General features: G+C 47.6%; 1 protein-coding gene across 1 annotated transcript in view; it reads left to right on the top strand.

Annotated features, from left to right (window-relative positions):
• Positions 1–14,362, top strand: part of LRGUK (leucine rich repeats and guanylate kinase domain containing) — a 137,554-nt gene that overhangs the window by 90,477 nt on the left and 32,715 nt on the right. Inside the window, exons 13-16 of the mRNA XM_042782543.1 lie at positions 534–590; positions 1,082–1,283; positions 3,436–3,531; positions 8,942–10,428. Coding sequence (XP_042638477.1) covers positions 534–590; positions 1,082–1,283; positions 3,436–3,531; positions 8,942–10,428 — 1,842 coding nt within the window. The remainder of the gene's footprint in view (positions 1–533; positions 591–1,081; positions 1,284–3,435; positions 3,532–8,941; positions 10,429–14,362) is intronic.

The raw sequence follows: 14,362 nt of genomic DNA, 5'->3' as shown, positions 1-14,362 counted from the left end.
CCGACACTCATGTCCAGACTTTAGGCTAGAGAGATACTTAGGAAAGTCGTCTCCGTGAACACCTCTTATCTTGCCATCAACTCTTTCAGAATCTGTTTTTATAAAGAGCCAGAACTTCTGAAACAGTGTTTCTGAACATTGAGTTAAAGGAACGATGACAGAGTGGAGACAGCAGGGAGTCCGGAGGCCGTGTGGCATGGCCCTTTCATTTCCGCAACAGGAATACTGGTGCACAGAGAGCTGGAGGGATCTGTGGAGACACTACGGTTAGCAGGACAACTGCAGTCACAGCCAGGTCGCCAGAGTCCCAGATACTGTTTTACACTAGAGTCCCTGGGTGGTGCCAAGGGTTAAAGCCCTTGACTGCTATCCAGAAGGTTGGCAGTTCCATCCAGAGGCACTTCAGGAGAAAGTTCGGGCAACCTACTTCCAAAAAAAAGTAGCCGTCAGAAACCCTCTGGAGCACAGTTCTACCCTGACCCACATGGGTGCCGTGAGTCAGAATCATCTTGATGACACCTGGTACTTTGCAGGCTTCAGGCAGTGGGCTCCTGGTCATCACGAGCTTGGCCTTGCTGCAAGTGGAGGCTGTGAGAGGGAATGGGAAAAGGCCCACCCAGCTGCTGGGCTAGGAAGCAGGAATGCTCCCAAGGAAGGAGATGACAAAAGGGTGACAGGAGCCCTTTCTCCCTGGGAAGTTCCCCATCTTCCGGTGCAGCAGGGAGGCCCTTTGAAATGTAGAAGTTAAATTGCTTCTTGGTGTCTAGAAGCACTACTGCTGTGCACGTAGCTGGTCAGCGGCTAGCAATTTTCTCTTTATTGTCATCGTCTTTAGAGTGATTCATTAGAGGCCACCCAGATGGAATGAACTTGAATATTTCTTATGGCAGTTTAATATTTGATATAAACATAGTAAGTTAATTCAACCTTGAGCTAACTCTAGGAAAAAGAGTAACTAACTACACAGATAAAATATTTAAATGATAACACAACTTCTTCTACCAGTGTTGTTAGATGTCTCCAAAATGATTCCTAAACCGTGACTCTGTTTCCAACTTACTATCTTGCCTTAAACAAAAAGGGTGTAAGAAGTTTGAAATATTCCTATTTTGAGCCTCGATACATCCTGGTGGTGCCCATGAACAAGACAAAATACGAGGGGTATTTGCGGAGAAAGGGACTGTTCAGTCGTGCAGAGATCGAATGTGCCGTCTCCAGAGTGGACCTTTATATAAAAATCAACCAGAAATATCCAGGATATTTTGATGCAGTGATCAACACAGGTCAGTAACTTGCAGCAGAGCCTTGTTTTCAAACTGTGGAGGCCACTGGGCTGAAAGCTTAATGGAAAGAAAAGTCTTGGGGCAAAGATACTTTGCTTGTGGCATTGAATCCCAGGCGCTGAAAAGACACAAGAATCCAAGCCCTTGGGCTCTTACCAAGCGGGTTCCTCTGACCTTCCTCTGTTTGGAGCAGGTCTGATGTCTGTCATCCCTTAGGATCCTAACTAGTGAAGTTTGGTCCCCTCCGTGGGTAGGATCCGCTCCGCCCGTGGGCCTCTGACAACTGAGTTGCTCATTTGTAAAATGAGCCTGGATTAGATTCCTTCCTTAAGGAACATTGGTGGTGGGGGTGGGGGGTATCAAGTCATTTTTGACTCATAATGACTCTATTTGACAGAGTAGAACTGTCCCCGTAGGGTTTTCTAGGCTGTAATATTTATGGAAGGAGCCCTGGTGGCACTGTGGTTAAGTTCTCAGCTGCTAACCAGAGAGTTGGTGGTTCAAATCCACCAGGCACTCTGTGGGATTAAACTGTGGCAGTCTGCTTCTGTAAAGATTTACAGCCTTGGAAACCTTGTGGGGCAGTTCTGCTCTGTCCCATAGGGTCACAATGAGTCGGGGTCAACACATTGCCACACCTTTCCCCTTGGAGCTGCCGGGAAGGTTCAAATGGCCCATCCTTTGGTTAGCAGTCAAGTGCTTAATCGTCCTGCCACCAGGCCTCCTTAAGGGACATTGTGCGAACAAAATGAGATAACAGGTAACTTGATTTGATTATATTTAAATCATTATAATTTAATTTTATTATATAAAAATTATAATACACAATTTAAATACATATTTAAACTTTTAGGAAGGTGTATGATATATTGGCAGTGTTTTGTTTTGTGGTACCTAGGGTCGTTATGAGTCAGAGTGACTAAATGGCACCTGAGAACAACAACATACGAATCTCGGGCCATTTTATCATAATCTACAGGGAGGTAAAAATCTAGCTATTAAAAATACGGTAACCATGATGATGTGTAAAACAAGCATGGTCAAGCACTAGATTAGAAATGGCCGCTTATTTAAAGTGATAGAGAATTTACTGAAAGACAGAAATGTCTATATAGTTTAGAATCTCATCACATGGGACAGTTATAATAAGGAATGAAAACTCTCCCTGCATCAATAAGGAAAAAGCCACAAACCTTACTATTTCTGTAACAAGCCAGGCCCACAGCTGTAGGTCTAGTATACGTCATCATTGATGTAAAAAAGAATTATCTCATCCTATTTCCTTATATTGCATGAAAATTCTCTGCCCGAATCCTCAAGAAACTGGTAACACTGGGGACTGGGTGGGTGAGGACATTAGGTAGAACCATATGAAATTGCCAATGGTCAGCTCCATTGACCTACAAAACCAGCAATTTCATATGTTCTCTCTGTATCTCCTGATCTCTGAAATGTATCGAAGTGTGACATGCTTGTATTATTTCTGGCTGCTACACAGCAAAATGATCACACTTAGAGCTTAAGTTAATACGTGTTTATCTGCTTGCAGTTCTGTAGGTCAGAAACCTGGTTTTCTTCTCAGGGTTTCCTGAGGTTAATCAAGGTGTCCACTGGGCTAAGTTCTCGTCTAGGAAGAACCCCAACCTCACTCATGTTACTGGCAGAACTTGGTTCCTTGCAGTTGCAAGATGCAAGTCCCTCTTACTTTGTTGGCTGTCTGTAGGTGTTTCTCTCAGCTCCTCAAGCCATGACCTCTGCATCTCTAAGCCAGTGAATCCTCCTCATGCTTCCAATTTCCCACTTCCTTTTCAGCCACCTGTCCAGAGGCAGCTCACAAGATTAGGTTAGGCCTGTCCAGAAAATCTCCCTTTTGACTAACCCAAGGTCAACTGATTAGCAACCTTAATTACATCTAAAAAAGGCCCTTTGGCTCTATGATGTAACACATTCACAGTTTCCTCCCACATCACTGGGAAGAGGTTATACAGAGAGACCCTGGAGATGGTCATTTTAGAATTCTGCCTGTCGCAATATTCATACCGTTAATGTAATGTGTTAATGTTGTTACAAAATCATTGCCACCAACTGCTGAACACTGGCTGTGTTTCTGTCTGCTCCTGCTACTTTGAAGTGTGTGCTCTCATTCCTGCAGATGATCTGGAAGTCGCCTACCAGAGGCTGAGTCAGCTTATTAGAGGATACCTGGGACTGACCGAGGAACCTGCCAAAGGCTTGGCACCAACTACAGGTTAGTACCTAACTAAGGAGCTCCTCTAGCACTGTGCCTTTTGTGCCAGATCTTTTTTTTCCCCACAGAAGGGAACGCAGATCTATTGTTACTCGGGTGCTCACCCAGACTAAAGCTTTCTCATGCTTTAATCCCTGTACTTCTGGGGCTACTGTCCCCACACCTCAGCTGTATCAGTCAGCCATCTGGACCTCAAAAACTCCTCTTCTCTGTCACCATAAGGAACTCAGGGGACTGCCCTTCGTGGGCAGGCTGCGCAGTGCCTTGGAGTAGGGTTAACCCCTCGAGTCAGGACTGAGCCTGCCAGAAGTGTGGCTTCTTTAGGGAGCTGAAGCGATGTTCTGCTTTGCCGATTAGCATTTAATGGTTTTTCAATCCACGACTTTTCCCCTCCCATTTTTTGTTCTCATATTGCCCTAGTCCTCAAAATGCCAAACCCAGAGTACAGTGGGAACAGCACTATGACCTGGTTCTGTCACCCATGGCCAAGCTGCTTAGCAGTTCTGAGCTCTAGTTTATCATCCTGGGAAACAGGGTTGATGACCTACTTGGCTGCTCAAGGGTCATGAGCATAAAACGATGTAGGATACACGACAGTGCGTCTCTTGGGAGTCCAGGGTCTCTAAAGCCCTACTTAGGGTTTGGATATGTATTTCAAGATGCATGTAAAATGCCCCCATGCATGGGATTCCGTTCACGTGTCATGTACCATACAGGTTAACAACAGATTCTTGCTGCTGTGCAGGTGGGTGGTTTTGTGCACAGAGGTGTTTTTCACCTTTGGGACTTCTTTGCCCAGATATGGTTTTGCTTGGCTACTTGCATCCTGCCCACAGCAGCCAGCTCATGGTTTAGCGAGAGCTCAAGCTTACTGCCTTGCTTTACAGTTGCACGCACTCCTCCTGGGTCACGTGCCCCTGAAGTGTGGGAATGAGGTCAGTGGGAGATGGTAGAAGTCAGCACATCATGGCTGAGATTTTGCAGCCATGTGTGCCATGAAGGAGCTGGATAGAGGAGGGCACCTGTTCCGCCTGGAAAGGGCCTGAAGACAGTGGGACAGGCCTGAAATTGCGCCTAATCAAGGAGTGGTGGGTGCAGCTAGTCTTAAAGGAGGAAACGAAATGCAAACATGCCAGTGTGTTGACCCAGCATGGCTCTGGTCCTCCAGAATGGGCATCAGCTGGTCCTTAAGGAAGCCAGGGTCATGGGGTGGTGCCGTGGATCTAATGAGGCTTCTGGGCCCCAGAGAAGCTTCTCCTGAGGAAATCTGGCTCCCTTTACTTTAATTCTTTGCTCACCATGCAACCTTCTGACCTTTAATTTGGTCCCCCGGGTGGACCTGCCTCTTGGGGCCATACCCTACATTAGAACGCCCTGTTTCAGTCTCTAGGCAAGGCCCAGCTCCCAGTGTAAATTAATAAGCTGGTGTTCTGGCTTTTAAATCAGCCCCTTGTGGGTTTGGCTAACCAGGAGTCAGTCCCCTGGGCCTGACTAGTTCTGAGTCCCGATAACACAGGGCTCTGATTCGGCAGCATCCAGGGCTCACCGTCAGCCCCTAAGAAGGCCCCTGAACTTGACCACAAGCCCTGCAGCTTCTCCATTTTTTCTCTGCTCTGTGCTGGGCCACTCTGTTTTTTTAAAAAATAAATTACTGTGGCAAAATATATTCAGCATAAAACTGACCGTTGTGCAACTAGCACCACTATCTACTTCCAAAACCCTTTCATCGCCCCAAATAGGAACTGTCCCCATTAAGCGATAACCGATGTCCCGTCCCCCAGCCCCTGCCGACGTCTAATCTACTTTCTGCCTCTGTGGATTTGCCTGTTTTGAATATTTCAGTCGGACCCTACTGAAATGTTTGTCTTTTCTGCCTGACGTATTTCACTCAGCACAGTGTTCTCCAGGTCCCCCCATACTGCAGCATGTGTCAGAACTTCATTTCTCTCTGTGGCTGACTACTGTTGCATTGTGTGGATGGGCCACATTGTGTGTGTCCATTCATCTGCTGACGGACACCAGGGCCGTTTCCACCCCTTGTCTATTGTCAGTAGAGCTGCAGTGACCATCTGTGTACATGTGTCTGTTTGAGTCTCTGCTTTCAGGTCTTTGGGGTATATTCCCAGGAATGGAATTGCTGGGACATAGAGTAACTCTGTTTAACTTTTTGTGAGCCATTCTGATTTTAAGTTCTGTAATTTGGTATGCTTACATAAATACTTATATAAATAGGAGCTCTAGAAATAAAAAAAAACAATAACTTTAGTGGATTTTTTCTTTAAAAAGTTTAACTGTCAAAGGTAAGAAATTAAAATTTAAAAAATTTAAGAAATATGTCATATTCTTACGGAGGACAGTTTTATGCCTGAGCAATTAGAAAACTGGACTGAAATGTGAAGCATTACCTGTCTGCTGTAATCATGAATTTGGCTAGAAAAGCCACTTGGAACTTCCATTTCTATAAAAGACAACGCTGTATAGTGTTATGGGACATGACTGGAACCTGGCTTTCTAGGCCACCACTGGTCTGTCAGTTTGTCATACTCTGGTGGCTTGCGTGTTGCTGTGAGTGAGGCTGAAGGCTCTGCCACCAGTATTTCAAATACCTGCAGGCCTTCTAGGGGCGGGGTTGGATTAGATGATTTGTGTGTTAGGCTTCCGGACAAACAGAGATCTTATGGCTAACAATATGAACTTCATGAAAATAGGATCCTGTATCAAGAGAAACTGAAAATTATTGGCAGATATTTGAAGGACCAGTGTATAACTGTAGTTTCAGTAGTTTGGTGTTACTAATGTATAGCTGAGAATGTAGTTTTTATTTCTACTCTTAACAGTGAGAGTGGAACAAAAGTAGAAAAGTGGACGCAAAGGCTAATGACTCTGAGAACAGCGGGTCCACCAGCCTGGACCCAGAAGTGTTAAGCCCTCACCAGTGGAGAGATTGATTGAATTTTCACTGAATGCATGTGGAGTACTTTAGGTACCCCCCAAATCCACTGCCGTTGAGTACATTCTGGCTCAAGCGACCCCATAGTAGAGAGTAGCCCTGCCTCATAGGGTTTCTAAGACTATAAATCTTTGCAGAAGTGAACTGACACATCTTTCTCCCACTGAGCAGCTGGTGGGTTTGAACCGCTGACCTTTGAGTTAGCAGCCACACTTGTTAACCACTGTACTACCAGGGCTTCTAACATTTAGGTACAGAGTGATTATGAACTCTTGATATGTTTACGTGCACCATTAATTTAAAATGTATATAAACTGAAGTACAGAATTGTCTTAATTCTTTTTTGTAGTTCCTATAGTTTTAGGAATTTAAATTTCTGGAATAATATTCAAGGCAGATTTAACTTGCATCAAATTCTATTTCACAACACACAGTGTTAAGTCTGGATATTTGGAAACAAACAGCAAACTGAAAATTTCAAGGTTTTTTTTTTCCTGAATATTTTATATGGTTACAGCTATGTCACTTTGACTTTTTTAAGGACTGTTTTGTTTTTGGTGGCAGTATACACAACCAAGCATACATCTGTTCACAATGTCTACCTAAATAGCCTGGTGACATTGCTCACATACTTCACCTTGTATCACCATTCTCACAATCTCTCCTTGCCTTCATTCTTCCTGTAGTGATGTAGGGAATGGTCATTTCTGAAATGTGAAAACGGAAAAACCAAGACCCAAGTAAACAATATATTTTCTATAGAATAATTCATTTTGTTCACAACTCTGTGGTTATGGGATGACTGTATCCTCCATTTGCCTCCATACAACCTAACTTTGGAATAACCAGTGCTCCAATAAAGCTTTGAAAAACTGAACAAACAACCACTCTGAGTTCTTGCTATAATGATCATAAAGTAAAATCATGTTTGCAAATTAGTATTCAGAATTTCAACTAATGGTAGGTGGAAATGATGGTGGTAAGAAGAGTCAAACAGGAAAACAGCAATTTACTGGTCTACAAAGGTGCCTTCACCTTCAGTAGATGGCAGGGTATATTTGCCAAATTATTTCACTTGCTAAATTGTTGAAAGTAGGAGAAAAATCCTTGTAGGAAGCCAGGAGTGGATTTGAGATGGAAAGAGCCTTCCCTATTCAGTTTCACTGTTCTTAGTTTTATCCTGATATTGCATTCTTTTCTAAATTAAGATTTTAGTGTTTAACTGCTATAATCCAGGATCTTAGAATGAAGAATGAGAAGTCCCTTCAGAGACCCTACCAAGAAGCAAGCTTTTCTTTGTCCTTATTATTCCCTTCCTCCTCCCAAGAGACATCTGGGGTGATTACAGAGGGGACCAGTGCAGACAGGTGCAGTCTGTCCTGTCTCAGGGGAGCTGAATGGTGACCAGGAGCCTGGCTTACTTCTGGAGGTAAACCATGCTGGGATCACCTTGAATCTGGTCTGATTTGGTTTGGAGTCTGAGTACCAGGTCTTCCCCAAAGTGAGCTGCGCTGAGTTTCTTTAAGGCTGTTCCAGGCTGGCGCACCACCTCTGACCACTCCACATTTCAGGCCCAGGTCCTGGGGCCTGCAATGTAAGGTGATATCTAGGGCCACCACAGTACATCAGGGCTTCTAGAACAAACAGGGGCCTGCAGGCAGTTGTGTCCATGAGACCTTGTTCCCATGATGCAGTTGTGTCCATGAGACCTTGTTCCCATGAAGGGTGAAGGAAGACACCCCTCTCTGCAACAGCAACTTGGCTGGGGCCTCTGAGAGCCAATTGGAAGCCAGAGTTGACTTTGAGAGACAAGGGTGGGTAGTTGACTTTGAAGGAAATGGTGTCTTGGAAACTGGGTTCTTAGGAGCAACTTCTCTGGGCCATGTTGCCTATGACTCCATGGGGCCGATTCCCCCCTTCCTTTGTCCCTCTTCCTCCATCCACCACCTGGTTATTGAGAGCCTGCTGAGCTTCAGGTGTCTGGCTAGTGGTGAACAGACATGGCCTGTCACAGAGCTCGTTTATCTACTGGGACTGCCAGTCAACAAGGAGGCACACAGCGAGACTTCTATTTCTATGTACATCTTCTGGTTTCCACAATCAAAAGCAAGGGTGATCTCTAAGGTGGTGAAGTTTTAAAACTCTATCTGCTTGGAAAATGTTCTAGCTACTCACAACTTTGGATATAAATTTTGTGTCTGTGAATAAGCCTCTTTCTCTTTATTCATTAAAATTCATTATTCTCTGTTGACTAAAATCATTCTAAGTTTCACAAAATAAGAGAATTCTAGGCGCTTAGTACCCCTGAGGAGAAGGCAAGGTTAAATTCTTCTCTATATGAGATGTTATTCTTGTTCAAGCGTCTGTGTAAGTCAAAAAAGGGAAAGATATATTCTGTTATCGATTTATGAAGTCTTACTTGCTTACCTTGCTGTTGGCTAACTTCTTTTTATATTGAAGCAGGAGCTCCTTCTAGCAAGAAGACTCTCTCGGGGGTACCAGCACACCTGGTTCCATCCCCAAGGCGTTTGGCGAAACTGGAAGCAGATGGCCAGATAACAGAGCAGCTCTCTGGAATCCAGATTCACCCAGAGAGCCCTGAAAGTCAGCCCCTTGCTCCTACCCAGAACCAAGAGCCAACTCAGGAGGAGGAGACCTGTGAAGAAAAGCTTTCTCCCAGTCACCCTCCTGAGCCTCCTCAGCAGCTCAGCTCTTCGGGACCCGAGATTCCCCCACAGGCCCAAGACTTGGCCCCGAACCAGAAGGAAGGGGACGTTCAACAGTCAGGACTTTCTCCAAAACCGTTAACCACAGATGTCCCTGACAACGAAGTGCCGTCATCCAAGGTGAAAGCCAGTGAGGTAGGGCTGTCTTCTCCCACCCCTCCGCAGGATCCTCCACAGCCAGACCACGATGAGGAATCCGGGGAGGCCAAAGTGACCTCTACCAGACCTCCCCCATCTCCTGGAGATTCTCATAAACCTCTAAATGAAGAAGCCCCCAAAGCAGAAGATGTCCGGGTCAGCACCCCTTACCCAGAACTGCCACATCCCCAAGGCTCATCCACAGGTGAAAAGCAGACCCAGGACAGGGACGACCCAGGGACGTTGCTCCCACGAAGCCGGCTGGCCCCCACCAGGCTACCTCAGCCTCAGACCCTCGCTCCCCTGCAGAGCCGCAGGCCCACGCCCAAACTCCTGTCCCCCAGCAGAGAAGAGGCTCCGGCAGCAGGCTCCAGTCCGAGCCTGGGGCCCTCTCCCAGGCCTGGGCCAGCTCAGGAAGGGGAGGCCAGCAAACTTCCTCCCATCAACCCACCGCAGCCCAAAGCCCCCCACAACCCGAGCCCCAGCCGAGCCCATGGCCCTCAGTCAGCTCAGGAGGAGAGAGCCGGCGGGGTCAAGCTCCCACTCATCAGCCCCCCGATCCAGGAGCACGTGTCCCAGCACAGCCTGCAGGCCCCCCAAGATGAGGAGGCTCAGAAGGACAAGCTCCCTCACATCGTGGCTCCCTCCTCAGAACCACAGCTGGCCCAGGACACGGGGGCTTGGCAGAACGCGAGGCCTGCAAAGGAAAAGAAAGACTCCAAAGTAGATTCCATCTCCAGCAGGAAGATTCCAGAGAGTCTGGCTTCCCCCCAAAGCCAAGAGCCAACGGGGCCTAGAAAAAAAAAACTCCCTATCCAAAGAGAGACAGGTAATGAGTCGGCGCACCTGAAAAAGGGACTGCCTAGGGGTTGGCAGACAGCTTTGCAGCTAGAATCCCATAGAAAGTCCACTCCTGCAAAGGTGCCCAGCCGCCACAACCCCAGTCCTCGACGCACCTCTCAGGATGACGAGAGAAGAGAAGTCCTTGCCAGCTCGGACGCTGCTGGGCCAGCCCTTGGTGAAGCACTACTGCCTAAGGGTGGCCAGCCACAGGAAGAGCAGAGTGAGAAAGCCCACTACCCCGTAACAAAGGCCCATCCCCAAAGGAAGGAACCTCTTCACACAAAGGGGAGGTCACAGAAGAGAAAACCAGCTTCTGAACCCCCAAAGCAGGACAGCGAGGCCACCACCCAGCTGCCTGTCACAGAGACACAAGCCCCGAAGGGGACTAGCCAGACCAGGGAGGACTCTGTCCAAAGGGACAGTGCAGCTGCTACCAGGCAGCCAGCCAAAGAGAAACGGACCCAGAAAAATGGAGAAGGAGCCCGAGACCAAAGCCCGGCTGGTCCGCAGAGTCAGCTGGCTGCTGAGGGGCAGGGCAGCTGGCCAGGTCGCCTGCGAGCCAGGGGCAGCCAGAGCACCAAGGTTTAGCCCCCCTGGAGCCCCCAGGCCACTGATGTCTGTGAGCCCCTGCAGCAGGGCTGCCGCAGGACAGGTCCGGCTGGGACACTGTGAGACCACAGGTCAGCGTGGGCTGTCCCGTTGCTGCAGGGCCATTCTGACTCCAGGCGACCCCACATGTCAGAGTAGAACTGTGTTCCGTAGGGTTTCCGATGGCCAATTATTCAGAAGTACGTCACCAGGTCTTCGAGGAGCGTCTGGGCGGACTCAAGCCTCCAGTGTTTCCTTAATTAGGTTAACTGTGTGCAACAACCAGGACTCCATCAGGTTCTAGGCAGCAGCCAGTCTTTGGTGGCTTGACACTGATTCTGGAAGAACACCTCCCTCAGAGGCTGCAGCTGCAACTGCTACCTTCTTTCTTGTGGCCAACTCAGAGCCAAAGGTTACTGTCAGACCTGAATTCCAGCACAAGCGCCAACCTTAGCTGCTGAAGAAAGGTCCTATTTCCATGAAGTTTTGTTATATTCACTGAAAAAAAAAGTCACTTCTAGATTAGGGAGTTCCTCCTGCATAACTGTATTCTTACACAAATAACACATGCGTTATGTGGTTTTTTGCAAGCCACGCAGGGCCCTCGGATTACTTTCCTATGCGTGCTATGTGCACTATATCTGTGTGCACATCATTTACCTGGGCATGTTATGTGTGAAAAAATACAGTAATCAAGGGGTTCAGAAGCAAAGAACTCTGAGAAGGGGAGGCCTGGCTGTTCTGGGGCTTGTTCTCTCCCACGGAGATTCCACAGCACATGGAACTGTGGGTTTCTCTGTGGAGGGGACACATTCTTTCTGTGATGGCACTGATGGACCGCGTCAGGTTTGTGTCAGCACATAGTACCTGAAACATGCTTTTGTTTGACACGTATTTCAAGACAGATCCCTTCCTTCCCATGAGATTACTAGGAATCTCACGTGAATCAGCCCATTCCTTCAGTATGCCAATTAAAAGAGTTAGTGGGGAAAAAACTCAGGCAAATCAGTTTTTCATTGATCTCTTCATACTCTAAGGGTTCTTTAGCTTGTAAGTGACAGGCGTTCAACTTGAGCTGGCTTATGTGACCCTGTTAGAAGGAGTGGACTGTCCCATACAGTTGAGCTATGGCGAAGGCAGAGATGCAGCCGGGGCTGAGAGAAGTTGGGAGCCAGTTACTGGAGATAGCCAGAACTCTCGTCACCTCGTGGGCTTTCGTCACCTTCTGGACTCCCATGACCTCCTGTATTCTTGTCACCTTCTGGGTCCCCATCACCTGGTCTCCCATCACCTCCTGGGCTCTTGTTATCTTCTGGTCTCCCATCACCTCCTGGGCTCTCGTTACCTCCTGGGCTCTCATTATCTCCTGAATTCCTGTCACCTAGGCCCTCAGCACCTCCAGACCTTTTGTCACTTCTCATCACCTCCTGGGCTTTCATCACTTCTTAGCACCTCCTGGAGCTCCATCATCTTCAGGGCTCTCGTCACCCCCCGGATCCCCGTCACTCCTAGACTTCTGTCACCTCGTGGACTCTCCTCACTTCCAGGACTTTCATCACTTCTTGTCACCTCCTGGACTCCTATCACCTCCTGGACTGCCGTCACCTCCTTGACTCTTGTCTAGGATTCTCCTTATTTCTCATTTGTTTCTTTGTCCATGTTGACTTCATTCTCTTTGACTACTGTGGTGGTTATGTTTGTGTGTCAACTTGGCTGGGCCTGGTTGAGTGGCTGGGCAGCTAGTGGTAGTTATTCCCAATGATGAGACTGGCAATCAACTCCATGGTGGGATCTACCACAGGTAGTTGAGTAGCTGCTTTGGGTATGTGGTCTGCTTCCCATATATAAGAAGCAGCTTTGGGAATGGTCTCTAGCTTATGGCACCCTGCATGTAGCCGTGTCATTGATCAGCCTGCCATGCTCTGCCAACCTTGGAACTTACAATGGACTTGAACTGATGGCCTGCCATGTGGTTTGGTAACATTGGGACTGTGCCTTGTTACTCATCAACCTTGGGCTTGGCAGCCTCAGCAGCCAGCAGCTGTCTGAGTGAAGAAATGCCTCTGGCTCCAGTGGGCCGGGAGCTGGAGGCAGAGCTGAAGTCCAAGGCTGAGGGGCTTTCACACAGCCCCTAGAGCCTGGCACTTTGAACTTGGACTTAAAGTCTCCGAATTGTAAGAGAATAAACTCCTGTTTGTTAAGGCCATCCCGTTTGTGGTATATTCTTGTCAGAGCGGCACCAGGGAACCAGAACAACTACAAATTGCTGTACACCAGTTTCTGCATATGGCAGAGAAGGTTCTGCTGGAGCTCTCAGGTGTCCCATCTGGCAGCTCCCAGTGCAAAAAAAAGGGGGGCAGGGAGAGTGCTTCACATGATCCTTGACCCTAAAGTTAAAAAAAAAGTCCCAAGGAAAGTCTTTGGCCCGCTTTGGGTCAGGTGCTTATTCTTAAATGAATCTACTTTGGCTGGAGACGGGGTCACATTGAAACAAACCCATTGAGCCCACTCCTGTGTGTGGAAACTGCACCCCAGGAAAGAGAGACTGACGGTGACTGTGGGTAGCCCAGTAGCCCATCCAGGATGCAGCTTTTACAATGCAGCAGCTGCTTACCGAGCACTTTCTATGTGCCTAGCAGTGTGCTAAGCTGTGTTTGGCATTGTATTTAAAAATACAGCTGAAGACTGACGTTTCGAGTGTTCCGTTTGTGTTGGTGTGCCAGCAGTGTGGCTGGGGCTGAGACCTGAGAGATGCTGGTGAGTCCTCAGAGACTTACTTAGGCGTCCAAAGTCAGCATAACGCTGCTCTCCAAGTGTCTTTATGAACACATCCCATCTTACACAAAAGATATGTTTCCACAAAATCGTGTGTATATCACATGTTCTGTTAAAGACAGTAGAGGGCATTGATATTTAAAATATCCAAAACAAAATGAAGAGCCTGTGTAAGCCAGTAATTACCCTCTAATGTACCTAGTTTGCCAAGATGAAAGTGATAAGGTGTATTTTTAACACATTGTAATTTATGGTCGAAAGCTCATCTGTCCAACAAACATTTTAGAGTGCTTCCTGTGTGCCAGATGCTGTGACGTTTGCTGGACACACTGAGGCAGTGAGCACACTTCTGGGGGTTCTCTTTTTGTTGAGGGAGGTGGATGAGAGGTTCTGTACAACACCGTATGACTGCGGCAACTGGGGGCTCCAAAGCATGTTGGACAAAGGTAAGGAACAGATTGCACTGAGGAGGGAGGGTAGACTGTGGGAGAGAGACAGGAAATAGTGTAACTGCTGTTTGCTGTGAGCTGGCCATTGGGCATTTTGCAGGGATAAGTACCTCACTTCGGTAAAGAACTTCAGACATTGTCTTGTCTCCTCTTTGGGCAATTGTATCTGAGGCTCCTCGAGGCATTTGGTGTTGCGTTTTCATTAGGGTCCTAATGGGAAGGGGTAAGGCCCCAGGGTGAGGCCATGGTTTGTGTTCAACTATTGACCTAAGAACCTCTCCTCCACCTCCCTCAAGCCTTGAACCTGGACAGAAGAGCAGTCAGCCCCAGGGGATACAGGTGAGGAGAGACAACTCAGGGAC

This window comes from Orycteropus afer, unplaced genomic scaffold (genome assembly GCF_000298275.1).
Source record: "Orycteropus afer afer isolate SDZICR_OR568_19922 unplaced genomic scaffold, OryAfe1.0 scaffold00365, whole genome shotgun sequence".
NCBI lineage: Eukaryota > Metazoa > Chordata > Mammalia > Tubulidentata > Orycteropodidae > Orycteropus > Orycteropus afer.
This window is presented reverse-complemented; position numbering and strand designations above follow the sequence as displayed.